General features: G+C 50.0%; 8 protein-coding genes across 8 annotated transcripts; 4 read left to right on the forward strand and 4 right to left on the reverse strand.

Moving 5' to 3' along the window:
• Positions 1–256: 256 nt before the first annotated feature.
• On the reverse strand, positions 257–7,033 carry N7515_006646 (DNA polymerase epsilon catalytic subunit POL2; the record flags this gene model as incomplete). The annotated part of the gene is made up of 3 exons (XM_056667390.1): positions 257–6,183; positions 6,233–6,372; positions 6,426–7,033. 3 exons carry the CDS (start codon positions 7,031–7,033, stop codon positions 257–259), a joined length of 6,675 nt encoding a protein of 2,224 aa, XP_056520986.1.
• Positions 7,034–7,424: 391 nt separating this feature from the next.
• N7515_006647 (Cytochrome oxidase biogenesis protein Cox20 subunit) lies at positions 7,425–8,098 on the forward strand (the record flags this gene model as incomplete). The annotated part of the gene is made up of 2 exons (XM_056667391.1): positions 7,425–7,773; positions 7,833–8,098. The coding sequence occupies 2 exons, from the start codon at positions 7,425–7,427 to the stop codon at positions 8,096–8,098; spliced, it is 615 nt and encodes a 204-aa protein (XP_056520987.1).
• Positions 8,099–8,391: 293 nt separating this feature from the next.
• N7515_006648 (uncharacterized protein) lies at positions 8,392–9,249 on the reverse strand (the record flags this gene model as incomplete). Its single annotated transcript, XM_056667392.1, has 1 exon — positions 8,392–9,249. The coding sequence occupies one exon, from the start codon at positions 9,247–9,249 to the stop codon at positions 8,392–8,394; it is 858 nt and encodes a 285-aa protein (XP_056520988.1).
• A 462-nt stretch (positions 9,250–9,711) lies between these two features.
• sik1 (snoRNP complex protein NOP56) lies at positions 9,712–11,357 on the reverse strand (the record flags this gene model as incomplete). Its single annotated transcript, XM_056667393.1, has 3 exons — positions 9,712–9,954; positions 10,018–11,137; positions 11,194–11,357. The coding sequence occupies 3 exons, from the start codon at positions 11,355–11,357 to the stop codon at positions 9,712–9,714; spliced, it is 1,527 nt and encodes a 508-aa protein (XP_056520989.1).
• A 326-nt stretch (positions 11,358–11,683) lies between these two features.
• Positions 11,684–13,664, forward strand: N7515_006650 (chaperonin-containing T-complex subunit CCT6; the record flags this gene model as incomplete). Its single annotated transcript, XM_056667394.1, has 7 exons — positions 11,684–11,725; positions 11,788–11,882; positions 11,941–11,962; positions 12,028–12,069; positions 12,132–12,152; positions 12,207–12,380; positions 12,438–13,664. The coding sequence occupies 7 exons, from the start codon at positions 11,684–11,686 to the stop codon at positions 13,662–13,664; spliced, it is 1,623 nt and encodes a 540-aa protein (XP_056520990.1).
• Positions 13,665–13,864: 200 nt separating this feature from the next.
• On the reverse strand, positions 13,865–14,932 carry N7515_006651 (putative histone acetyltransferase (MysT1); the record flags this gene model as incomplete). The annotated part of the gene is made up of 1 exon (XM_056667395.1): positions 13,865–14,932. The coding sequence occupies one exon, from the start codon at positions 14,930–14,932 to the stop codon at positions 13,865–13,867; it is 1,068 nt and encodes a 355-aa protein (XP_056520991.1).
• A 645-nt stretch (positions 14,933–15,577) lies between these two features.
• Positions 15,578–18,475, forward strand: N7515_006652 (RNA recognition motif domain-containing protein; the record flags this gene model as incomplete). The annotated part of the gene is made up of 2 exons (XM_056667396.1): positions 15,578–15,769; positions 15,824–18,475. 2 exons carry the CDS (start codon positions 15,578–15,580, stop codon positions 18,473–18,475), a joined length of 2,844 nt encoding a protein of 947 aa, XP_056520992.1.
• A 631-nt stretch (positions 18,476–19,106) lies between these two features.
• N7515_006653 (asparagine--tRNA ligase SLM5) lies at positions 19,107–20,859 on the forward strand (the record flags this gene model as incomplete). The annotated part of the gene is made up of 3 exons (XM_056667397.1): positions 19,107–19,372; positions 19,451–19,571; positions 19,639–20,859. 3 exons carry the CDS (start codon positions 19,107–19,109, stop codon positions 20,857–20,859), a joined length of 1,608 nt encoding a protein of 535 aa, XP_056520993.1.
• Between the last annotated feature and the right edge of the window lie 6,404 nt (positions 20,860–27,263).

Here is a 27,263-nt window from a genome sequence, read left to right on the forward strand (position 1 = left end):
ACTCGGTCAGCCCCACCTTGAGATCGGCGAAACACTCACACTGGCCAAGAGGCCCAAGACTGGCGATGCGATGTGGTCTTATATGAGCTGATGTTGAGGATACGGAGAGTGCAAGGGGGAGATTGGAGGGGCTTAAATGAAAGAGCTGATGAATCTATAGAAAGTTGAATTAGCGAGAATAATGAAGATCAAGGCAAATGTTAAGCTATGTACAAGTTCAACTCCAGTCCAATGCAGATGTAAAACAATATAAAGCTCAGAATAGCTCTAACACTTCTTCGACAACGCGCTCCAGCAGTTGCAGCTTATGGAATTTAGCCACACTCTCCAGCACACGCAGTTTCTTCTCGATCTCACTCCGATCGACCGTCGGAGCCCAGGTCCCACTACAGGAGCAATGCTCGAGGAAATCACTGATCTTCAAGCCACGACACTTAGAGCATTTCAGATCCTGAGTTTGCCATTCAACAACAAATCCATGCACCTGACCAATGAGGAACTCTTCCGTAGCCAATCGGTCGTACTCAGCCTGACAGAACGGACAGCGCCAAGGCTGTGCAGACTTGCTGACATCTGCACTGGCATCAGGCAGCACATCCTCGTCGCGACAGAGGTCGAGGTCTCGAATAAGACAGCAGGAATTGCAGGACATCTCGGGCAGTTTCAAGCTAGCACTAGGGTTCTCGAATCGGCCCTCTTTGCTGAATTCTCGAACCTCGAAAAGGGCAAGGAGCTCACGTCGCAGCAACCGAGACTCTAGCGTTGTTGTCTTGGACAGACTCAGGACCTGCATTAGCAGCTTCGTCAGCTCCAGAGACGGGTTGCGATTGTCCTTGGCGTCGACCAGGACGCCTGGCAGGACTGGGAAGGCATAGTCAGACGCGAGTTCGGGATGAAGCATTTCGTCACGTTGCCGGCGGATCAAGGCTGAGATCTGCTTCTTCAACGGTTTTGAGAATCGGTCTGCCAGAATGGCGGTGATCTCTTCATCGTCTGCCTCGGCGGTGCGGCCGATGGGGATCTGCGTGGGACGGGGTGTTGAGGACAAATCCCCATCTTGGTCCGGTCGTTTCAAGCCGTGCATCAGCTCGATGTACTCGACGATCCAGTCGTGGAAGATCGTTTGCATAGGTATCGGTAGGAACCGACTGAGTTGCCAGTGCATGGCTGTTTCGAGGTCCTGTTCTTCGGCCTCGGTGACCTCGCGACAGCCCTTGCCACCGTAGTTGTATTCGTCATACCACACGAGATAATCCCAGTATTCCTTGATCTCCAGATCGATGAAGTGGAAGGAAGGGTTGGCGCGGATGGACTTCAGGACATATTGACTGTAGGCGTAGGCATTACCGACCTCGGTTTTGGTCGTTTGGAGAAGAAGACGAGTCGAGCTGGCGAAAATGACGTGTGAGCCGACGCGTCGGAATTCTGCCATCAATCTCTGGAAGGACTTTCGTGACAACAGTCGCACGTAGTTGTGCAATGAACGGTCGTAGAGACAGGACACAGGGCTCTCTACCCATCGGATCAAATGCTGGACCATGATGTCCGCCATGTTGTTGCCGGCGCAGGCTTCTGTCCACCAGTGTTTGACCATCTCTCGGAGGACGACAACACCGGCAGAAGCGAAGGCTTTCTCGGAATAGAAAACACCAGTGTCTTCACCATCTCCCGATGGCGCTAGCAATGTATCACTGCCTTCCATCTCGTTGATGATGGAAGAGGTTAGGATTGTGTTGATCGACAGATTGCGAACCTCTAATTCAATGCATACTGTCGAGTAAGCACCCGGTACATTGACAGATGGCATGTTGACCTTGTCCAAGGCGCCTAGAATATCATCTCTTTCATAGCCTGCATGATCAGGGCGCGGGCCCGGTGACCACCAGAGCACGACATTGTTTTGTTGAAGACGCCTGGCGTATGAGATATCGATGAGGTATCGAGGATCCTCACTCTCCAGGTTGCAGAGTGGGACATCGCCGTACCGAGCGAGCATGGTCAAGTGCTGAATCCAAGAGGACAGATATAGATAGCGCGTGACGATTCGTCTCGCAACGAACGCCTGCCAGCCCAGTGGGGGGAGTTCCATATCCGATGCTTCGGGTTTGACGGAGAGCACTGGATATTCTTTCAGGACTGGAATATCATGACACAGGCGGTCTTTCTGCTGAGATTGAATGACAAGAACCGCAGGTCCACTTTCCTCATTTCGGAGCTTTCTGATCACATCGCCGACCTCAAGGTGAGCCTTTCTCCGTGTCATCACCTGGGTGGTCTTGAAATGAAGCTTATCCTGGTAATCGAATGCGCTCAGAGACTCGTCACCCGCGGCTTGCATCTTACGTGTGAGAAGTTCAGTGTAGATCTTATCAACGTTGGGAAGTCCCTGGGCATCCCTGGTACGGTTGAGGACGATAATGTGTGCCTCATTCTTGGATGTCGAGAATATCGCGAAGACTTGCCTGTCTCCGGAGACGATGTGGTACAGGTAGTGGTATACCAACGACGAGTCCATCAGATAGGGCTGCTCAGAAGTTGTGTGGAGTAAGGTTGAGAGGTCGAAGCCCTTGTCCAAGCCGTCGCCTAGAACACCACGTTGCGATTCGTCAAAGGTGCAATGGCTTCCTAGCTTGAGCACTGCTCGAGTGCTGAGCGGAATGTTCCCCTCGTAAACGCCCTCTATACTAGGGTGCTGGAAAAGGATATCCATCTTGTCGGCTTCTTCAAGGTACTTCTCTTCTGACAGAGACAGCTTGAACAAATGGACTGATGGATGGCCATTCGGTAGAGTGTGATTCACCTTCTCGACCTCACACTCTGGCACCTCGATATCTGGCAGAGATTCCCGCTTCAAGTTCAAGAAGAATTGTCGCGGCACTCTTACGCTGAGGGCGTGGATCTTTTGCTCAATCAGCACGAAGGCTCGCACAACTCCTGGAACGCCCGTCTCGCAAAGCTGTAAGACCTGCCATGTGCTGATGTACAGCATCTGCGCTTGGTTGCGGAAGAAGTTGCTCAAGGAGTCCGAGGCAATAGTACGCTCGCCAAACAGTTGGCGACGGCGAATCCGCGCTTGCTTCTGGATCTTCCATTTCTGCTTTTGATACTTAAGGAAACCTTCGTAGTTTTCAGACATAGATGGCATGACTGCTGGAAGGCTAGCGAAGGGATCGAGGGCTGTTTTCGAAACATTTTCAGGATGTTTTCTCTTTTGAGATACTTTGTTGTTGGGCGATGTCAATTTTTGGGTCGAGCCAATTGCTTCATCTAGATCACCAGCATGCTGGACCCGATGATCCATGATATTGACATTTGCCGTAGAGAGGGGTGTCTTCTCTGATACGGTGAACAGATCGGTCATCTTCTTTTGCTTGAACTTGTCATCCTTTATTCTGATTCGACGTTGCAACCAATCAGGATGGGCAACTCGAGGCACTGGGTTCCGAAGCTTCTGAAGCGCAGCTGGAATAGTAATCAGTTTCTGGATCACAGATCCTAAACGCTCGAGATAATAATCCCAATCGATGACAGTGCGAGGATCCATATCGCCAGGGTCTTCTTTCAGCCATTTGCGCAAGAAGAATCGCTTGACGTTCTCTTCGGCGGAGAAAATAGCCACCGGAATGGCTCTTTCGGTAACAGGCGTGTTCCGTGGACGTGATGAGATGATGTACTTGCAGTTGAGGCCTTTATCCTTGACCATCTGCTCGCCCAAGAACTCTGCTAAACGCCTTGCTGTCGTAATTGACGTTGACTTTTGGGAGCCGTACTCTTCTAGCGTTTTGGACATGCTTCGATTCTCCGAAATGAGATCAATCAACTCTTCGTCGGCCAAGGTCGTTCCGTGCTCGTACAGAACGTCCAGCCACCGATCTGCAACTCGAGCCACAGCGGCGTAGGTCTCGGCAAGATTAGAACCCTCGAGGAAGAACTTGAAGAGCTGTGTTTGGAAAATCTTGATCAGCTTCAGCTCTCCTCTTCGCTTGACCTCGAATCCCTTGAGTTCGGCCAATGAACCATCGTGATTGAAAACTGCATATCGTTTCTTCAGGTTCTTGTCTTCCTCCTTTGACGTTGGCAAGATCATTGCTCGGTACGGTCCATCGACTTCGAAGAAGATGGAGTTTTCACTGTGAGTCTCGTACTTGAAGGTCTTCGGGTCGACAAGAGCCTGGTACTGGTGATTGGTGTACCTGGCGTGGACGAGGTGGTTGAGCATGACACAGGGGTATGAGATACCCAATTTCTTTCCGTTCTTCAGAGTGAAGGAGAAGTTATCGGGGAATCCTCCCGGAAGCATACACCAGATACCGTCGGTGTCCAGTTCCAAGGGACGGCCGATGCGTTCGACAAGCTCTCTCGCCATCTGAATAATATGAGCACCGGTTAAACAGGTGACACCGGCCATTTCCATTGAATACCACCGAGAGCCCTTTCGCATCACGTAACCGTAGAAACTGTTGAGAATGACCTTGTGTGCAAGCTGAAGAGAATCGTACAGAATAATCATTTTCTTCGCTTCCTCGATTTCAGCTGCTGAGCCGCCCGATGATTGTAAACTATCGGCCTTGTTCTTCCAGCCTTTTTGTTTGCCCTTGAAGTCATATCGTCGGTCACGGAAGTCTCGAACAGTATCGACATAGAATGGATTTTCTCTTTGGCAGATGATGGCCTCTCGCTCCATCGTCTTGCTGTCGTGGATCTTGTGGTAAATCTTCTTGCTGTAATCCTGCAGCCGTTTCTTGACCACTCCAGCTTGCTCTTCAATGCTCAAATCACCGAATGATCTCATTGGAGAGTTCGGATATCGACCTGGGAACCGTTCGTTCGCTGTGGCACGTCGAATCATGTTGTATTCATCACGTTTGGCAGGCAGGAATTCACCTCGCCATGCCCAAGGCATGCGTCTGTCACAGGTTTTTCCGGGTCGGTTGAAATCACAAGCTGCACAATTCGACTCATCAATCAATGAGTCCGGTTGCAACCGATTGGTGATCATGATATTGGGGTACATGGAGGCAACGTCCAAGTGATAAATGAAAGGAACCTCGTTCCGAACTGGATTGTTCTTAAGATCGAGCAAGCGCTCCACAATCTGAGCCCGGACCTCATCATAGTTCACCACATCGTCCATAGACTTCTTCTCTTCGACCTCGATACTGAACTTGAGAGCGTGGTCCAAGTCCTTGAGAAGCTCATCAATCGCGGTGGGATCAACGGTAAAGTGAGTAGGGATGTCACTTCGGAAGACACCAGCTTCGATACTCTCGACGTGGCCACCAACATAAGTCTCTGACTCCAGGAGGTGCCCTTCGTAGAAAGACTCGGGTGGGTCTTTGTGTTTGTTAGGCAGAACAATCTCATGCTTGTAGGCCTGAACCATGAGAAGCATTTCGCACAGAGTTCCAGTTCCCTTGCGCAGCGTTTCGTCGGGGTTGAGGGGAATGATTGTGCAGAGTGAGAAGATGAACGGGTGCACATATTTCATGTAGAGGTAATACGTGGCAACGGCATCGGAAACTGAGTACTCAGCCAAGGTCTGTGGCCTTTCACTGGCATACGGTGTCATAAGCTCGGGGTCAAGCTCGTCTGGATCATAACCAAGCTTTGCAACAGTCACAGCTTTCAAGCCACGACTTCCTTGAGGAAGGTAGCTGTCACGGTTGACCCAAGCAAAACAATCCATATGGACACAGTTGTCGGCAATGTAGATATCTTCACTATTTTTTCGGAAGCCGATCTCCATATACATGTCGAGCCCTAGAATACTGGCTCTCGTCTCGACAAAGGGCCAATCGAAGAAGTCACCGTTGTATGTCGCAATAACGGTTGGCTTGGCAATCTTGACATGTTCGAAAAATCGCTCGAGGACTTTCCTTTCATTGGGTTCGTTGAAGATCATGAAAGGCCCATTGTACTCTGGTTTGGGAGTGTACTCGAAGTCGTGGATATCCTCCGAGACGATCTCTCTGTTGGTGATGAGGAACCCTTGACCGTCAATCATGTACGAAATCATCATGATCTGATCAATCGTGGCGTCGGGGAATTTCAGCGGTAATTTCGTACACTCGATATCGAAAGCAAGAACGACAGGATCGGCACGTTGAAGCCGATCTTCCAGACAGGTCAGTGATATCTCGCCGTGATCAGCCTTCACATTATACCATTTCCCGATACGAATGTCTGCGATGTGTTAATTTGGGTTGCATCTCAAGAAGTAGGCAGTACCGACCTTTGTCAATGCAGACTCGGACATGGTATGGCACGTCATATTCTCGAATATCAACAATAAAATCACTCGCTTGTAAGTTGGCATTAGGTCGTTGCTCATTAATTATTTCGTCGTCAAACAAATCGATGCCGGCAGTTGCACTATGAGAACAATCTTAGTCCGAGGTCCAGATCAAATGTAATGCAGAACAAACCTGGTCATCTCAACGTATGCGTCCATCGCAGTCTCATTCTTCTTGTTCTTCTCTGCAAGAGGAAGAAGTGTCCTCCTAACCTCCAAAAGGTTGCTCACATTGGCGAAAGTGAGCTTGAGGTAGGTCTTCCGGTAGCCGAGAAGATGATTCGGTAGATTGAGATCCTCTTTCTCAAGGCGCCTGAACTTCTTGATCAAGCCTTCGAAAGTTCGGCGACACCACTCTTCTACCTCCATCTCGTAGCCCTTTTTGACCGCAATCAAAAAGTAGGGGTCATATTCCACAGTCGCTTTGAAACTACCCCCGTCGTCTTGGAGGAAGTAATAATCCACGCCAGCACGACCGCCAGGCACATCCGGGTCCTCTATCGATGTGCTGTGCATGTTGACCAACCATCCGGCTCGTGCCTCCCCAGACTCAAAGCGCGGGAATCCCAGTGTCTCATCGATGTTGTTAGCCAATCGAATGGCCTCGAATTTCTCATCTTGTGAAGTCGCTTCGGTCGAGCGTAGGGAGCTGAAGTCGACTGTTTTTGCGCGCCGGGGCTTCGATGATGCAGCACTGGACCGGAATTTGTTTCCATACTTGCTGGGCTTTCGTGAAGGCATTGCGACGCTATCGCCCGGCCGGGCTTGTTCAGGTACCTCTGTTCAAAGGGCGGGTTCAGTGTAGAAGTAGAACATGGGATAAGCACTTGTTGTGAATCAGGAAAAACAATGAAATAAGGAAAATGCACGGAGACACACGTCAGACGAGATCTGGTTCGGAAGTCAATGATTGTGTCTCTAGGAGCAACGACCTTCTAATCTGCCCTAATCAAATGTTCCCGACGCGTTCGCGTACCGCTCGCGCGCGTCTCATGACCTTAGTCAGCTTTCCGGAATAACTATCCCTTTCAGGTTTCCCGGAATATCCATCTTCCGATATTGACGATCTTCTTCAATAATAGTGGATGAAGACCGCGGAAGGAAATACAGAAGCTATTCACCCTACACGACCATGACAGAAGGCTCACAAGACCCCAGCTCTCTTCCGGGGGCTGGTAGCAACACACCACCACCCAATGACTCCGCCGATTCGCAGAAATCAAAGTACGAACCATCGCAGTCACAAACCGGAAAGCTGTGGGACGCCTTCGGAAACCCAGAAGAACCCGCGAACGCGCTCGCCCAAGCTACATACAAGCCCCGAGGCAAGAATCCTAAGGATGTGCCGTACTCCGAGATCATCGGATCTGTCTCGCTATCCGAAATGTCTACTATTCACAAACGACCTTGTGCTCGGGAATCATTGTTGACTGGCATCGGTGTCGGATTTGGAGTCGGTGGTTTACGGGGCGTGCTGAAAGGTATAGTCATACTTTTCCGCCAAGATATTGCAAAGGCAAGGCTAACAAGTGGCATACAGGACGGTACTATCTATGGTCTGCCGGAAACTGGGCTGTCGGCATGTTCGCGGTCACTTCATTAGCGTCATACGAATACTGCCGCTGGCGACGAAACAAGGAATTGAGCGGCATGGCAGAAGCACTCGATCTGATGAACCAGTTGAAGGCCAAGAAACAACGCGAGAAGGATGCTGCAGAGGAAGAAGCCGCATTGCGCGCACGCCTTGCTGAGCAGGAAAAGAAGAGCAAGAGTTGGACGGACCTTGCCAATTACAAGTTCTGGTAATGCTGCTGGTTTCTGGAAATGGAGTCGTGGAGTTCATGGGGTGTTGCCAAAACTGTGTATGTATTCCGCTCATCGGATGATTATTGACACCATGTCATAAAGTCATCTCTGTGTATCATAGCTCTGCAAAGTTCATACTGCCCATCAAACAATCGCTGGAGCCTCTGAAATCATCAGAGGAGCTCAAGAAAAAAAAAAGAAAACACCGATATGCTTGCCCTTGGGTAGAAACCTAACGCCGGAGTAAAGATGTCTGATATGTGGCTGCACGTTGCGAGCCATGCTTTGTCCCGCTAGAAGTCGAATTTCACTCGCTTCTGGACTGCGCCTTGATGTATTCCACGCAATTTGTCGGCCTCGGCGCCCTCTCTCCTCCTTTCACGCCTTTTCTCGCGAGCTTCCCGGGCTTCGCGGTTCTTCCATTCTGCGACTTGCTTTTGTCGCTTTTGAGACCTTTCCCATGCAATTGATGCAGTCGGCTTGAAACCTATGCCATTGATCCCATAACCATCGTCAGCTGGATCGGACGGATTGTGCCCTGTTATTTCCGAGTCATGCCACACAAGCGGATCTTCTTCTGGTGTGTGCGCAAGAGGGGGTGATAGCCGTTGCTTGCGCTTTGATGGTGATGGGGAATTCGACTGCTTGCGCGCAAAATTTGCAGTTTTCCTTTTTGCAGGGGAAGTAGGAAAAGAAACCGAAGGTCCCTGGGTCGCGGGCGGTTCGCATCCCATGGCTTGGCGGTCACTGGACTCGCCGCTAGCCGGTAGAGCTTCGGACATATTCTTTGGTCTGTGGGCGTCAGAGTCGCATGTTTCCTGTGCCGGTCGAGTAACAGATCCCCGCTGTGAGTCGCCGCTCGAGGTTGCAAAGTCCGAGAAAAGGTCGCTACGGATGGCTAGCTCTCCGAAACGTCCAACCACTGCAGCGCGAGGACTGGAACTCTCCTGCTCGTCCTCGTCCCGAAGAGGAATATCTTGGAAACTGGAGACAGAGATCGTCGACGTGGGCGATGCCGATGGGCTATAGCAGTCTGATTCTGAAGGCTCTCGCTTGCGCTTAGGAAAAAAGGATGAAGGTAGAAGATCCGTCGGCATCATACTGAAAACGGGTATAGTGGGGGCGTCGCCGAGCAACCCGATGGATCTCATTTGTACGCAGTAAATCGATAGGGTATCCACCAGCACGGTCTCAGGAAATGAGGATATCGAAGCTATTCATACTGAAACTCCCGCGAAGGGCGGAGGTGAGGGCTGAGAGGGGGTTCGTCATGGGATATTCGGCATTGAATCGGATTGTGGGGTACGAACGATCGCCACTAGATTGGTCGTGCATTCAACATCATTCAAGGGAGTATTTTGCGTAGCATCAGTAAGGACTAAGGATGAAAATATAGCTCCTTTGAGCTTGAAATATCATTGCTCTAAACCAAACGATAGGACATTTTGACACTAAAATTGAATGAAAACAAACGCAGCGATAGTCAGAGCTGCTGAGGCAAAAGGCCTGGTAATAATTTACAAATACCTGCAAGCCGTTCCCATCGAGTCATGAAGACAAAAGCAAAACCTAACGCCATGACGAAGACTCCCAAGTCCAAATGAACTGCGCATCTAAGCCTTTTGCTTCTTCTTGGAGGGCTCGGCGTCCGTGTCGTGCTTGCGCTTCTTCTTCTTCTCGGACTCGCCCTCACCACCCACAGACTTGCGCTTCTCCTTCTTCTCTTTTTTCTCCTTCTTCTCCTTCTTTTCTTTCTTCTCCTTCTTCTCCTTCTTGGCATCGACATCCTCCATCTCCTCGTCGCTCTGGTCGGCGTCGACGTCGAGGTCAGCCAGCACGGCATCCATGGCGTTTTTCTGCGAAGGGACTTGTTAGTAATCTATCGATCAATGTAAAAAGATGACGGGTCATAAACATACCATGGCGACCTCGTTCTTGGTAGGGGCAGCGCCGGAGGCGTAGAACTCCAAGCGCTCCTCAACTTGGCTCTTCAGGGCCTCACCGAACTTGGTGTTAGGGGCCTCAGAGAAGTTGTCAATGCGGGACGCAATGGAGCACTTGTTGGCAAGGAAACGGGAGATTCTGCCCTTGTTCTTGGGGCCAGCGCGGCCGATGAAGGAAGAGTGGTACAACAGACCATACTTGGGGGTGTTACCCTTGGTCTTCAAGGCACGGAAAAGAGCCTTCTCAGCACCAAGAATCTGGACGGTAGAGGCGGGGTACTTGGAGAGGTTGGTCAAGCTACCAGCGTGGGAGATCAGACGGGCGCCAACGACTTCACCGATCAGGGCGGCAAGGTTAGGAGCAACGACGCTCATCTTGGCGACTAGGTAGGCGTAGAGAGACTTGCGGTATTTAGCGAGCTTGACAACGCGCTCGGCGAAAGCGATGACATTCTCCATGTCAGACTCGGAAATCTCTTGACCCATACTGGTCTTGGCGGCATCAATGATGCTCTGGGCAACAGCCTCGTCATCTTCGACAAGGGCGGCAATATCGTGCAGGCTTTCGACGGTCAGAGTCTGCTTGTCCTTGATGAACAGAGCGAGCTCGGCGTAACGCTGGTTATCGGAGACGATCTTGACGAGCTCGGGGAAGTGCCACGAGTACCATTCACGGACACGCATGGAGAAGGTGTTGATAGCCTTGTCAAGCTGATCCAAGATGGCAATAGCCTGGATGATGTGGTTGTCGTCACGCTGGACGGAGAACTTTACCTTAGCGCGGGAGTAAGCGTGACCAAGACCGAGCTGAGCAGTGTCCATATCGCCATCGCGCAGCTGCTTGAGGAGCTTGCCAGCGTGGAGACGAATACCACGGAGAAGATCCTGAACGACCTCGCTGGTATCACCGGTCTCGCAGTCCACAAATGAAAAAGCGGACTTGATGCTTCCGGCCAAAGCCTTGTCGGCAAGACCAAGGACCACCTTCTTCTTCTTGTTCGGCTTGGGAAGGTTCAACTCAAGGAAGTTAACCAAAGTCTCGGATGCGACACCTTCGGAGACGTCGTTGATTTCTCCGAGAGCCTGCTTGTTGTTCCTACGTACTGTTAGTGGACCATGAAAAAACCTTTCATATAGGCAGATGAAGCGTACTCGAAGGGCAGGAAACTGGAAAGCTCGACCATCTTGCCGAACTTTGCAAGGTCATTGACACCTTCTTGAACTTCCTTCAAACCATTGCCGACGGTGTCACCCTGGTGGGTGACCTTGAAAAGCGAGTAACCCATAGGGCCCTCGAAAAGTAGGAAGTCGGCCATCGTATTAAGACCAATACCAGGTCAATCGCAAATAGAGTGATAGATATGTAACGCCAACCAGCGAATACACTCGAATTGCAATTTGATGGGTTGCTGGTGCGGGTGTTGGCGACGGGCTGGAAATGGGCAAAGTTCGAGAAATCGGCAGCTTTTTTTTCGCCGCTAGTGCGAATACGTGAATGTGGGCTTTTTGCCAAACACCGCCTTCACCGCCGGGCCTAACGTGGGACCTTGTTCTCAGTATCCCCGACACTCAATAACCATCCCTTAATTTAATACATTTTGGGTACTTCAGACGTGATACCCTGTCATTCATTACCTGGGAGATGTCTGCAACTCAACTACTTAACCCTAAGGCGGAGTCCAGGGTATGGAAAATATTCCCAGATGGCCCCTCAGTGATGTGCCCGCACACTAACATTCTATGCAGCGGAGAGGAGAGGCCTTGAAGGTAAACATCGGCGCCGGTGAAGGTCTTCAAGATGTCCTCAAGTCCAACTTGGGTCCTACGGGAACCCTCAAGATGTGAGTTAGCTGCGAGTACACCCCACATTCAAAGGCAATGGGAGCTGACAAAACCTAGGCTGGTCGATGGTGCAGGCGCAGTATGTCTCCTTTCCCTCGAACGACATGAAACAACCTTTTTCCTAATGCAAACTCGCTACAATAGATCAAATTGACCAAGGATGGAAATGTTTTGTTGCGGGAGATGGTTCGTTATGCCCTCATAACCTCAAATTCTGGAGCTTGCAAAGCTAATTTTTTTTTTGACAGCAAATTCAAAACCCCACGGCTGTAAGACGAACTCACCTTGGAAGACTCCTAACATACCGCTAATGCGTCGGAAAGGTTATGATCGCTCGTGCTGCGACGGCACAAGATGATATCACCGGTGATGGAACAACATCTGTTGTGTTGCTGGTGGGAGAGCTTTTGAAGCAGGCGGAGCGTCACATCTCAGAGGGTTTGCACCCCCGTGTCATCACTGATGGCTACGAGATTGCGAAGACCGAGGCTTTGAAGGTGTGTAATGTGCATCGAACGCCGCAAATTGACGTGGCACTGATATATGGCCCATAGTTCCTCGAAAACTTCAAGCTCGAGCGCCCCATTGACCGAGAGCTGTTGCTTTCTGTCGCCCGTACCTCCCTCTCCACGAAGTTGAACGGCGCCCTTGCCGAGAAGCTCACCCCCGACATCGTCGATGCCGTGCTCGCCATCCACAGAGCCCCTGAGAAGCCCGATTTGCACATGGTTGAGATTATGACAATGCAGCACCGTTCGTCATCGGACACCCAGCTTATTCGTGGTCTCGCCTTGGATCACGGTGCCAGACATCCTGATATGCCCAAGCGGGTTGAGAACGCTTTCATCCTGACATTGAACGTCAGCTTGGAGTACGAGAAGTCGGAAATCAACTCCGGATTCTACTACTCCAACGCCGAGCAGAGGGATAAGCTAGTCGAGAGTGAGCGCAAATTTGTGGATGCGAAGCTGCAGAAGATTGTGGAACTCAAGAAGGAAGTCTGTGGAAACGATCCCAACAAGGGATTCGTGATCATTAACCAGAAGGGTATTGATCCTCTCAGCTTGGATGTCCTTGTCAAGAATGGCATTTTCGCTTTGCGGAGAGCTAAGCGCCGCAACATGGAGCGCCTGCAGCTAGTCTGTGGCGGCACCGCCCAGAACAGTGTTGAAGACTTGACTCCGGAGGTTCTTGGGTGGGCCGGTCTCGTCTACGAGCACCAGCTTGGTGAGGAGAAGTTCACTTTCATTGAAGAGGTCAAGGACCCCAAGTCTGTGACTATTCTCATTAAGGGTCCCAACGGACACACTATCACTCAGGTCAAGGATGCTGTTCGTGATGGTCTGCGCTCTGTTTACAACACCATTGTTGATGGCTGCGTCATTCCCGGTGCAGGAGCCTTCCAAGTTGCCTGTGCCGCACACCTGCAGTCACAGGAGTTCAGGAAAACCGTCAAGGGTAAGGCCAAGTGGGGTGTTGGTGCTTTCGCCGATGCCCTCCTGATCATTCCTAAGACCCTAGCTGCCAACTCTGGCCATGATATCCAGGATTCGCTGGCTGCTCTTCACGATGAGGCGACCGACGGCAACGTTGTCGGTTTGGATCTGGTCACTGGCGAGCCCATGGATCCCGTCCAAGGAGGTGTCTTCGACTCTTTCCGTGTCCTGCGCAACTGTATCGCTTCCAGCACGGGCATTGCATCCAATCTCCTTCTGTGCGATGAGCTACTGAAGGCTCGGCAGATGAGTAGAGCTAGCGGCCCCGGTGGTCCGGAGGAGTAATGTGCTTCCTCTCTAACGAAGTCAGGCGGTTCATGTAAAGATTAAAAGGGTTAAAGACTTGGTTCTCTACAAAGTTGGGGGAACAAGAGCCGATCTATTCAAAAATGCACAAACTTCATGTTGCTTCTCATTACCGTCGTCAATTGGAATTAAAGTAATCAACGCTATCGTACATTAAACAAGCTGCCTCGTTCGGAAAATCAGTCTTCTTCCGAAGTGATGCTTCTTTCATCCTCTTCGGGCACGACAACGGGAGGCCAGAGTCCATCGAACCCTTCTTCGCTGACTGGGTCGTCCAGAGAGAGATGGTGTGTCTTCGCCCACTCCCAGACATCAGACTTGCAAATAGTGACCGTCTGACCTGCTGGACTTGGCATATCATCCACAGATCTTCGGTTGGATTTGCGCTTTTTCGGGGTGGCCTGGAGTTCGAACAGCCCCATGCTCTTGAGAGCCGTGATCACATCTTCGGTCAACATGCCGGTTCCTAAACCGAGTTCCTCGACGGTCATGGTCTCACGTAGAGGTCTCTTGCGGGAACTTTTGGGTGTGGAACCGGGCTTCTGCTGGTCGGATTTAACTGGCGTGTCGGTAGGCTTGCCGCGCAGCAAGAAACGGGCGATCCGTTCGGCCCAGAATCGGACATAGCTCTTCTGACCCAGCTCACTTAATGGCTTCTCCGGCCCGCCAATGCACCCACCATTGGAGTCCCATCCACTAAGCTTGTAGCTGACACCCATCAACAGCTTCCCCAGTTGCTTGTGCTGGTAAGGTGGGAATATCAGTATGCAGGCAAGATTGTTCGCATCCCAGGAAAGTTTCTCTTTTGAGAAGAAACCAAGCACATAGTAGCTTTCGGGGTCGTTGGGGTCGGTGAACGTGAGGATGTAATATAGGAAGGTTGCGACATCGAAGAAGACGGTCTTGTGGCCGAGAAACAATTTTGCGAAGAGAGACAGATTTTGCGCAAACAGTTGGTGATTTTGCCCATCAACTTCCCACACTGCATACCCTCCATGGTCGTAGACTTTGGTGCCGGGCGGAATGGTACGATGCTTGCAGACATATTTATGTTCCTCGAGTATGTCGCCATCGCATGAATATCGAAAGCACCAGCGACAGACGTAAAGTCGATCGGCATCCTTGGGGACCAGGTCTTCGGGGTAGATGGATTGATTCCACGGCTTGAACAGGAGATCGCCCAGGACAACGTTGTGGATATTTCGATCGACTGGAGTATGCAGTCGCGCAGGCTTTGGGCTCGCCATTGCTTGTTGTAAAGATTCGCAAGCGTTGAAATGGTCGCAATGCTAGGTTTCGAGGGCTTTCATGTAGTGAAGCGTCTCCAATGGTCCTGCCATTGGTATGATCGTCGAAATGGAAGCTGCTGACCGCTCGGATAGATGAAAGAGATGAAACAACGGTCGCACAGACCTAAAGTCTCTATGAATATACAACAATAGGCCTCAATTGGTATTATTCATTGCGCATTGCAGATGTCAATGGAGTCAATGAGGATGAAATTTGACGCCTCAAATTCCAGGCAACACGAGAAGTCGAGTCATGTGATCGGAGCGGGGTTTCCCCGGACTCCCGGAGAGCTTGATCATCTGCCTCTGACGTTTATCCTGTTGCCTGAACATGTACTTCGTCTGTGACCTCTTTTTGTTTGAAATCTAAGTATTCTTTCATTTCGAAAGGAAAGTCGAATCTGAAGATGGGAAATGTTGCCACAGGCAGCAACATACGAACCTCGTGATTCTCTCGTTTATACCCCATCCACCTCCGAACTAGCCCTGGAGGCATCATAATCATATTTTATTTCGTCTTTCTATCAACTTTAATTCTCACCTTTGTTTCCATTTCTGTAACGCTCTCCGTGCTCTGGATCTGCGGGGCTACACTCTTCCACGATGTTGAAGCCTTTCCAGATTAGAGACCTTCGGGCCTCACCTTCGCAACACCCCGAGCAACTGGCAGCCTCCCGCTCTACTCCCTCGGGAGTAGTCCAGATATCTGCTGCCGATTACGATGCTCTAGCATCGAACCATCCCCGCGCAAGGCTGACTTATGTGGATGAGGATGACGACGACGAAACAATCACTGTAAGTTCGCGACAGTCTAGTAGGTACCAACAAAGTGCTCACGCTCTCCCTTAGGTTGGATCCGCTCTCGAGCTCTCGCAGCGTCTTGACGAGCCGCTAGACGCCAGCACACGGCTCGAATCCCTTCAACTTTCGGACAATGACGCCACACCGATGCACATATTTGATATTCGTCGATCAAACTCCGTGACTGAGTTGTGGAAGCGTTTCGAAGGCATTGTTTCCGAGCACAACTCAGTTCATGAGAAGAACAATACGCAGACTACTCCTAAGGCGGTTGTCGTCGAACATCAACCTGAAGTCTCGGCACCTAATACTACATCTGCGCCACCGGTCTCCGAGGAGGAGCCTCGGTCTTTTATGGAAGCATTTGAAGCCGATCTAGCAGAAATGCTCAATGCTGCTGAATCCTCAGATAACAGAGCACCTCGAACCGACTCGCCACCTCCTGTGCAGCCTTCAGACAACACAAACTCTGGACAAGCCCGTCATCCCGTTGAGATTTTAGCGGCCCAGGTTCTGACCCAGTTGATCAGCGGGGCTACTATGGTACAATCTGAATGGAGAGCAAAACTCCCGGAGCTACAGCGACAACTGCAGAATGCTCAAAGGCAATTTGAGGCAGCACAGCAATCCTTGCCTGGGAACATGGAAGCGTCATTGCGGTCGCTGCTCGCCACTGTCGACGCTCAACTAAGAGCCGCTTTCAGCAACCTCCCAGATAACGGAAGACAAATGGCTGAAGATGCCTTTCAAGCAGGGAGGCCAGTGGCTGAGAATGCTGCCGATGGGTTGCGCAGTATGGCCGCCGAACTGAATGAGGTAGGAAGAACTTTGTTTGCAGCCTTTGAGAGCGAATTTGGGCAAGCTAGGCCAACCGCGTCTGCTTCGACCTCCAATACGACCTCCGAGACTAGGCCACTCTTTGATACTGCTACTAGCAATCAATCTGCGGCTCCGGGGCCCGTGTATCCTCAGAGTGCGGATACACCTACCTCGGCCACGGCCACGAAAGGGGGATCACCGTCTATCCCAAGTCAATCGGAGCCATCTGATACAGCTCAAGCAGGAGTACTTCCTCGTGGTCCTCGTCGTCAATTCATGAACTATCGCCCAAATCATTGGGCGCCCATGCCATGGCAGGCGCCGGCCTGGAGAACGGAATTCCCACATCAAGCCGGGTCTCCATCTCTATATTACTCTCACCCACCGGTAACGCTGCCGACTTCTCCATACTGGCCGCAATGGACACCTGGGCCTGCTCGTTTCGGGTTCAATGCTCCACGAAATGCTAGGCAGACATCACGAGCCAAGTCTGGAGAACCGAGAAAAGACTCGACGAGTAAATCTTTGTTTATCGGGAATGTCGGATTTCAGGTTACCGACAAGATGATACAGGATGTGTTTGCTTCGAAGGGCTTCCTCGTCAAGGTGGATCTTCCTCTAGATACTGCATCAGGAAGGCATGCAGGCTTTGGCTATGTCCATTTCCCTTCAGAGCATCCTGCTTTCGCTGCGATGGAATCTTTGCATGGTACTATTATCGACGGTCACTCGATAAATTTGGAGCTCATGGATCATACGCCCATCGAAAGTGTTCGACCGGCACATGTCCCTACATCCCGCTCGCAGGCTGAAACAGGTGATTTGAAGACGGCTTCTTCTGCACAAAGCGGTGCAATGCCGAGCCCTGCTCTCTCACCCCGTGTTGCCTTTCCAAGAAGGGGTTCATCCAGACACGGCAACACAGACAATCGCAGAAAGTCCGTCACCTTTGAAGATCATACACAGATCATTGATCCCCAAATTCAGACCGAATCGTCCGCCCTACTTGACTCCCCGAGCGATGACCCTGCGTTCAGCGCACGATTCCCATCTCTATTGCCCGAGATGAGCACACCGCATACCGCTCCATTGGGCGATCAGGAGGTTCCCTCGCATATGCCCACGACTAAATCAATGGACATGTCTCGTTTTCCACCAGTGTCTCAACGGGAGGCCCAGCTTCTTGCAAAGCAGAATTCCGGTGTGACAGAATCATCTCCTACTACATCACTTGGTCAACCACAGACCAACCAAGAAACCCCTGGGGAACTCTATTCTTGGAAACAATCCCCTGGCCAATCTCAGCAGGCTTCGAATCCTGACTTAATTGGCAAGGCATCACCGGCCGCTGATGCTGAACAATCGGCTGATTATAACAAGGCAAAGCTGATACAACTCGACGAACCTTTTTTTGCCACGAAGGCTGTGGATTCGCGCCGAGCGACTGGGCACGGAACTCATGGGTCAGATCATCACCAAGCTGCAGATGCTTTCCGCCACAGTCCCTTGATGCATTCCGCGAGTATGCGTCACCTTGGGGATAGATCACGGCTCCCTTTGCGGACAAGTCCATGGGCGCGGCTTTCTAGAAGAGAACGAAATGGTCCATCTTCTGACCAACAAGTTCTCGGGAGATCACCAGTGGAAGCGACAATGCAGGCCACAACCCCTAGACCACCTGATGCTGGTGCTCATCAGTCTGATGATCCAAACATTCAACGGTGTGTGGCTGCCCTTCTTCACATGGGCTACGGAACTGAACAAGATGGTGGCCGATCCAGGCTGGCCGTATATGCGGCAGCGGCAAATGGAGCCCTTATGGATGCGATTGATATGATTGAAGAAGAAAGGAGGGTCTATGAGCGGCGAGCTTCGCAGTGAGGGAAGGAAATTTGGTTTGCTCTTGTGTTTTAAGGTCCTGTTGGCGGCCCGTCATTCCTTAGGCTCTAGTCAACCTTGCTGAATCCCTTGTGGGAGTCAATGATATTCTCGGTAGTGTTGCAATACTACTTTTCGCTCTTATGATTTAGCACCAAGAATGAGCCACTTCAGGGGCCTGCCGTGCTCTCCGGAATGGGTCGATAATAGGTCTGAGTTGCTTACTAGCCCTGTCCACTCTACCTACTGTATGTTACCTATCCGTACCGTAGGATCCAAATCTGGAAGGTACATCTGGGCATAGTAGGTACCTAGGAAGTTTGGTTCCACAATATATATTCGGACCCGACAGGGCAATGTGTACTTAATTGGTACGGGATTACCTTAGGCATTGCGACCCCCGATAGCTGATTACCTACATGTATGAATCCAGAGGTAGGTACCTAACAGTTCTGACCGGAAGGGAAAAAAGATAGAAAGTCAACATAGAAGCTGGCAGCTTCTGTTTTTATAGATCGATCAATTGTAGTTGCTCGGCCTGAATTGGTATGCCGGACCGACGTCGACGCCGATCAGTTTCTTGGGCCGCAATCTCCGGTCACCGGACTCCGCGAACATTCAACCACCTTCAGCAATGCAGACATGGCGACGAACCTTCGCCACTTCTGTGGGCAGGTTAAGCCATAACCCGGTCAATGCTCGCCCCTCTATTGTGCGGTGCGCGCAGATCCTCCAACCTAGTCAGGCTGGTGGAGTCAGCAGCTTCGAGGACCGCGAAATCAAAGTGAACGGATTCATTCGGTCTGTGCGGAAACAGAAGCGCTTCGCGTTCGCAGAAATATCCGATGGCTCTACCGTGGAGCCAATGCAAGCAATTTTGAGCCCCGCGCAAGCAGCAGAGTACGTTCGATCGTGCTCGTGGCTCGGGATCCCCGAATTATTTGTGAACGAAGACTAACCATCGCTTTGTACCTCTAGCCTGTCCACCGGAACTGCAATTGAGATATCGGGGATATGGAAAGCTTGCCCACCGGGAAAAGAGCAGACTCATGAGCTCCAGGCAACCGATGTCACGGTTGTAGGCGCCTCAGATCCTGAGGTGAGCCCGCGAACAGTTTCCTGAAGATCGCAAGTCCAGGTACTGACTGTGATGTTTTTGACCACAGACATATCCAATTCAGAAGAAATACCACAGCCCCGATTTCCTACGCCAGATTCCCCATCTCCGCATTCGAACCCCCTTCAACTCTCTCCTCTCGCGCTTCCGGTCTGAGTGCATGTTCCAACTTGGCAATGTGTTCCATTCCCATCCGGACGGGGCCTTTACACAAGTGCAGCCTCCCCTTATAACTTCCTCAGATTGTGAAGGGGCGGGCGAAACTTTCACATTGACACCACGCGGTGCCGCCACGCCTAGCACAGAGAACGAGCATTTCTTCCGAGCGCCGAAATACCTGACTGTATCGTCGCAGCTGCATCTCGAAGCCTATGCTGCAGAGCTGGGCAATGTATGGACACTGACGCCCGTGTTCCGGGCAGAGAAGAGTGATACGCCGCGCCACCTCAGCGAATTCTACATGCTCGAAGCCGAAGTCAACTTCACGTCCGATCTTGACTCACTCACTGGCTTAGTAGAATACTTGCTGCGCGATTTGACACGTCGCCTGTATAATACCACCGTTGGCCAGGAGCTCTTGTCAGCAAAGCGATCTGGCGAGGCAGGCCAGGAAAGTGGCGCCGAGGAGGCAGGATCTCTACGGCAAAGATGGACTGATTTAATGGATGGCCCGAAATGGGACCGCGTCACATACACCCAAGCAGTGGAGATGCTCCAGCGCGCTGTCGCCGAGGACGGCGCATCTTTCGAGCACCCCCCAACGTGGACTGGAGGTCTACAGCTCGAGCATGAAAAGTACATTGTCGACGTACTCCACCAAGGGCGCCCCGTCTTTGTCACGGACTACCCGAAATCCGTCAAGCCCTTCTACATGGCTCCTTCGCAGGTCGCCGACGGTACCAACGTACCCGGAGAGACAGTGGCGTGTTTCGACCTACTCCTCCCCGAGGTTAGCGAGGTCGCCGGAGGCTCCCTGCGCGAGCATCGCCTACCTGAACTAATCCAGAATATGCGCGAGCACGGTCTGATCAAAAGTCGACAACTTCAAGAGTCTGGTGACCCAGCTTCGGGCGAGCCGCTGTATCCCCATCTTGCCTCTGACGAGGACCTGAGCCACCTCCAATGGTACGCAGACCTCCGTCGTTGGGGCTCTGCTCCCCATGGAGGCTTCGGGATCGGATTTGACCGATTTCTGGGATACTTGAGTGGCGTCTCCAGTATCCGGGATATCGTAGCCTTCCCGAGATACTTCGGCCGGGCTGATTGTTGAGACTTGTCAGATGTATACCTAGGACATCCAATGTACGATAGACCTGTAATAATATGCATGCAGACTCAATGGTTTGAGAGACAAACTACAGAAACAAAGACACATGAGCTGCTCCGCTTGGCATGTAACCATGTAACAGTTCCATCTTTCTTAGTTGGCACAGGAATTTCAATGGTGCGGTCAACACAATCGCCGACGGAGTCCAGAATAGGACTCGACGCACTCCAGCTTATCCGCAGCTATCCGCAGAATGGAGCCTCCGTTGCGCCACATGCCCGGATTCGACTAGCGGAAATACAAGTCTCTTAACGCTGGAGCTAAGAGAAGAGCTTGCAGGGGCTAACCGGTAGTGCGCGGGTGCACGGCTCAACTTGCATCTCATTTTACAGTGACGGGCACCCAAACTGTAACTAACTATGCTGTAAACAAACATCAAGGGGCTATGTAACTACGGAGTACATACGGGGTACGGAGTACGGAGTAGAGCTTATAGAATTACCCACCTTGCTATGCCCGTTGACTTGTGACCCGTGCTGTTCACTAGCCCGAGTCCAAGATTCTATTTTAAACCGAGGTCAAAGGCTTGGATATGACAGGGAGGCCTAAGATGAAGGGGTCATATCTCTCGAATCCAGGGGAAAAGAGACACCAGAACAAACATTATGCGCTAAGGACTCGAAGCATCCTCGGTTGTAGATCTGATGCCATGATCTCCGATGCTCTCATACCACAGACGGCACAGCCGCACAGGGTTTTGTAAGGTTAGATCAGTATGTGGTGACGAAGCATTTTTCAAGACCAAAGCCCGGATACCGCATGGTAGTATATCGTATGGCCGGATCTGCATGTGCCGACAGACAGATTTCATGCACAGGGCTGAGCGGCGGAGCTAAACACTAGGGGAAAGTGTAAAACTTGGGAAGTACCGCACGGAGCCACGGACGAGAGAGAAAGGAATGGAGGGATGTTTTAAGTTAGCGATGAATTAGAATTCAAGGCACATATGCGGCTGCATTAGCAGGGTTGCTAGGAACAGACGATCGTTTCACGATAATCGTCCGGATGGATATCATGGCGTATTTGTCCCATCGTTCTCGTACTCAGTACGGAGTAGAGTTGATCCTATTCCTAATCTATACGCCGACTTCCGGACCCCAAGCAAAGCCAAGCACTGTAGTCTGGGAAAGAGGCGTTCCACCGGGCGACTAGTAGAAATCGGGGTCATCAGTGGGCACTGACCCTTTAAGGGCGCGGCCCCAGTCAGCACAGTTGAATCTCCTTATTGAGATGAAGATAAGAATTTCCTAATATGGATCAGGAACCGCAGAGACGGGTGTGGACCGAGTGCTCAATAATAAACAGTCCCGAAAAAATGTTGCGTTTCAGCCGAAGGTGACGGAGTACGGAGTACTCCGACAGAAAACGTGGTCCCTGAATAATGTGGCTCGTGACATACCTTCCAAGATCAGTTATGTCGGAAACCGCTTAATAATGCCGAGCATTCCGGTTTCAGGCAAGGTTTATATAGACTTTATAGTTATTGCAATTTGTCTCTTATTATGTACAAGTTATGCAGAGTTTAGGGAAGTCGTAATAGTAATATGGTTTCATCAGAGTGAGATCAACATCGGATCACGATTGTTCGATAAGGTAAAAGATTATGAAGTCTAGCCGCATAGAAAGGTAGCACACACAGCCTTGAAAAATAATCAAATAGACTTCGACCAAGCGAGTACTAATTCCATGCCAATCAGGGGAGCAGGATCAGCAGGTAAGGGGCCCCAACCTTACCAGGGTTAAGCATAAGCAAAAAGAAGTTTCGGGCAGTGCGCGCCTTGTAGTACTTGCGAGTCATGCAGCAAACCATCCCTATTTGACGTATCACATGTGCAGATAGCCTACAGGGTGTAGAAACTGATTTACAACATCCATCGATAGTGTTGCAGTGAGGTTCATACAGTGACATGCGATTATTCTAGTATGCACTGGTGAATTGATCGGTAATCGATGATCCAGGATGTTACTATTTCAAGGTCACACTCAAAGACTAAGACAACTCACAGACCGGTCACAACTTCGTATTCGGGATAATAAAGTCCCCGAAGGAATAATGCATCCTGCCACATGGTTTATGCTCATGGATGTACTCCGTAAGTGAGACTAGACTGCGAACCTTGGAAATAATGGTAAGTTTAAGTAAAGTAAAGTTGAGTGGAACGAAGGTAAGCGTTAACCATAAATTTGAAGCCACCATTTCCACGGTCCACCAGGGGAAAACTGGGTTTTAGACTTTTATGACATTGCCTTCTCCGCAAGGCCAGCCATGGGTCTGGCCACTCAAAGTTGGCGTCTTCTTGGCATTCACGAGTCTCGGTCCCGAGACTTGAGGCTAACGGTGATTACAGGTAACTATGGGAGTAGGCATCAGCATTTGTGGTGCACTGCCTTTTCTTGGAGCCCTATGATATGCAAAATTGTTTATGATTGGTAAGACAAAACCCAAAATTATGCACATCTATTAGACTAAACTAAGATCAGACCCTTGGACCCCATGCAATGGAACATCACCTTGGTATATAAACGAGAGCGAGACAAAAAGATGACTAGTTACGGATAGTTAGTTGCGGAAAGGTAATTCTAATATTTGCCCTTTCAGTACATTTCCCTATTCGTCTAGACATTAGACACCTTCATCAAAATATGTACGCAGTATGCTAGTGGGGATAAGCTCGTGTGACGTTTCACAATTTTGGTTCTTGGCAACCTTTAATTCAGGGTTGCAATGGATGCATGACAGTACAGGGATAATTGATCGCACGTCATCCCCCGCTATGCTTTAATGTTAGTGGTGGCTGTCTTGTATCTTACATTTGGTCTGCCCTCAGACTAGAGGGATTTTGCTGTTCTAACCTAGGAAGACCTTGGCTGACTTGAAGCTTTAAGTCCATCAGGCTGCCTAGGCAGATTATCAATCGGAGATTATCTGTACATGAGTACTCCGTACATCGTACGACAACATGACAAAGATTGCTCTTCCGCAAGATAAGTGTACTGTGTCCACAGAAATTCCGCTCTGTAAGAACCGAAGATAGTCCGAGACCATTAATAATTAGACTAGCAGCTAACGAATACAGTTGCAGAAAGCCTGCGCGAACCATGGTCGGCAACCGTCGGCTTAGCCCGCAATGGCAACTCTACCAACGGGTCAGATAACTATAGTTAGCGAGATGTGGAACTAGACCCACCCAGGGAAAAGGAGCTTTCGGACGAGAATAACATGCACATGCGGCAATTCGCGGCATTGTTCCCTTTTGAGTTGAAATGTCTCTTCGACTGGAAGAAAACCTGAATAAGTATGGATACTGGCGATACCGTTGATACTTTCAAATAGGCAATTCTGAATTCAGAGATGAGGTGTAGTATCTGCCAAGCTGCCCCGGTGGAGATGATTGACCGTCTGGGAAAATGGAAGACATCAAAATATCCTAATAAGGCAAAGCTTGCGGATTCGTAACTAAGTATGCGCCACTATTGGAGACGGATTCAGGCGATCTCCAAAAATATAAACAAAATTGATCGGGGACCCGAGCTTTCAGTTTTCACGCTTACAGTCGAAGCAAGTACCCACCTGCCTGCCTACTTCACTTCTACAGAGGGAATACATGCTGTGATTGGTGTTATGATTTATGCTTATTCCACCGTATTGACTAGACAGTAATGGCTACGGAGTAGAGTCCATCGTGCAGCCGCATAGGCGAAAGAAGAATGATGCTAGTTCCCTCTTTGTTTGATCAGCTGCGCCAGTCTGATTCAAACTTGGGCTCCGGTCAACCACGATTATTATTCTCCGCCTATCATTATGTATTGTGTTAAACATTTTGACTGTGGCGACATAAGAGCACAAGATATCACTTGCACTAGTCCATTGATCCTTGAGGCATTCGAGGTTGTGCACTGTTTATACTCTACTTTGGCCACCCTTGTTCTATGATTCATTGAACACAGAACAAAGAAGCAGTGCGACGTTGTCCACTCCGTAGATCTGGTAGATGGAAGGCCAAGCCCAAGTCACTATGGTGACGTTCAAGTCACACTGGGCAGTACCATGTGAGACATCCAGATGCAGGCGACTATATCCCCAACGTTCTTAAAAGTTAACACGACCAAGGGCCACATCCAGATTAGGACCAAAGCCAAGGAGAATATCAGCTGCCAAGGTTTACCAGCCCCAACGCCCCCTCAAAACCCTATTAGAGTGATCCTTGTGCAAGAAGAGTTTGTTGGCGATACGCTTTCACTGGCTTGAATCATGACCGTGCACATAATATCGAACCATAGTGGAGTATAACTAGCATAAATTCAAACGTTCGGGGACTGCTACAGAGGATGAGAATTATGCATCAAAATGGAGGTCGTTTTTGAATGTCTCTGGTAGCTTTCACGCCCTATGTGATGTAGACCGTACAGGCGGGGTCCAACATTAGATCTAGAAGTGAGGCTTTACGCACCTGCAAGGCTAATGACAAGGCTAGCTCAGCCTAGCTGCACCACAAACATGAACGACAGGGAGCGCAAACTCGGGCCTGCTAACCTTATCGCCGAGTCAAGGCGTTGGCGGGTACCTATGTACATCAATGTAAGCACGAGTCAGGCGAATCAGGTGTTTTGTCGACGGCAAGCTGCTAGTGCGGTGCTAGTTTCAAGCCACTGATTGTTGTTATTCTTGATCGGACACGAGTGCACAAATCAGATGTGGCGCAGTGTACAGAGTATTATTTTATGAATAAATCACCAATAACTGGGAGTTGTAGAATGGTAATTTGTGCTTGCCCATGGTGATCCTTTTACATATTAGCTTCCTGGTTTTGATTTGTCGTGTGTTGATTGATATGCGCAGATGATGCGCACATACGGATCGACCATAAGGCAGAGTATGTCCTTGTCTGATCGACAGGACACTTTTGTTTATCTTCTCACATTGATTAATTGATCTAGACTAGGATCTTGTCAAGCTTTATGATGGGCGCAGTTAAAACCAAAACTTCGCATCACTGGACCCGATACGAGTACGAGTCACGAGGTTATGCCGCCAATGTGGCTTTTAAATCGATTTCAGTCGACCTATGAGACCTGGTATATCGGAGTTAACAGAATTAAAACTCCGGGCGAGATTCGCTAAGACCAACTTTGTTTGAATGTGACTCGTATGGAAATTGCCCACGCCAAGGGATAAGCTGTTGGATAAGGCTTCATTGGAGGGGATGACCAAAACCCTGTTTAGGCTATTATTAATCCGTGGGGGATAACTACCGGTCGCATTGGGTGCTAAATCCCGATGTGTTTGTGTTCACTTGAAGAACATAACTCCGGATGTTGCACACTGCTGTAATTTGCACACACCTTGGGTTAAGCATGGATCACGGGAATTGGCTTTTCCAGTACAAAGTTTGATTCGTAGTCCGAAAGGTAGAAAAGAGCATCTGACTCTGTTCTGCTCAATAATGTACTCCGTAGCATCTGAAGAATAACCCAAGGCCCACTACAATATAGAATTAATGAAAATGCCCCTTTTGCCAAGAAAAAAATAAACCAAGGTGGAGGGGTGGATGTGGCCTCTGTAAGCGAGCATAAAGTTCGGCGCCGGCCTCCTCGTGTTGGATTAAGCTTAAGAGTTCCGCACTAACTTCTTTCTGCGATCGGAGCGCCACTTTTCTAACACAGGGCAGTTTACGTTATGCAGCCTTTCTTCTGTATCGTGGTAATAAAATTACATACTCCATTCATTGCTGATCCTTTATTCCATCCTTCCAAGGTTTATCCCATTTTGGATTCAATCTATTTGGCAGGAATGGGGCATTTGAAGGGGGCCAAATTAACCTTACTGCCTTACCAAGGTTTTTCAAACCCCGTCAAGCCACAGAGCTCCCAAGCAAACAACGTGGATTGAACTTGCCTACCAATTTGACCAATCCGAAGTCCTCTTTCAGTCTCCATAAGAGGAGACATGGGAATCTAACTCTCGATTTGAACGTTTTTAAACTCTCAGTGGTCAGAACATTGGCGTGATCGATCGGGCATAGTTTACACTTTGCATACTGAGTCAAATTACCTAGGCTACACAATAATCATACATGAGAGCTTTGTACGATGCATAGCCGTGCCACTTCAGCCTCGCCACCCCATGTCGAGACTCTTCTCTTGTTCCAAGGTTCCCATGCATAAATAGTCGAGTGGATTTCAAAGAGAGTTCTGTGCATCGTACATTATCTGTCTTCTGTCCATTTTCTTCGTGATCCTTCTTATTCTGTCCACTCGTATAACCTGATGAGATCGTGTAGTCTAGGTAAATCAATAGGGCACTGAATATTTGATGAATAAATTAAAATACCTTCTTTTTCACATTC

The sequence above is a fragment of the Penicillium bovifimosum genome, assembly GCF_028826915.1.
Source record: "Penicillium bovifimosum strain IBT 22155 chromosome Unknown utg000005l_segment0_segment0, whole genome shotgun sequence".
NCBI classification, from domain to species: Eukaryota; Fungi; Ascomycota; class Eurotiomycetes; order Eurotiales; family Aspergillaceae; genus Penicillium; species Penicillium bovifimosum.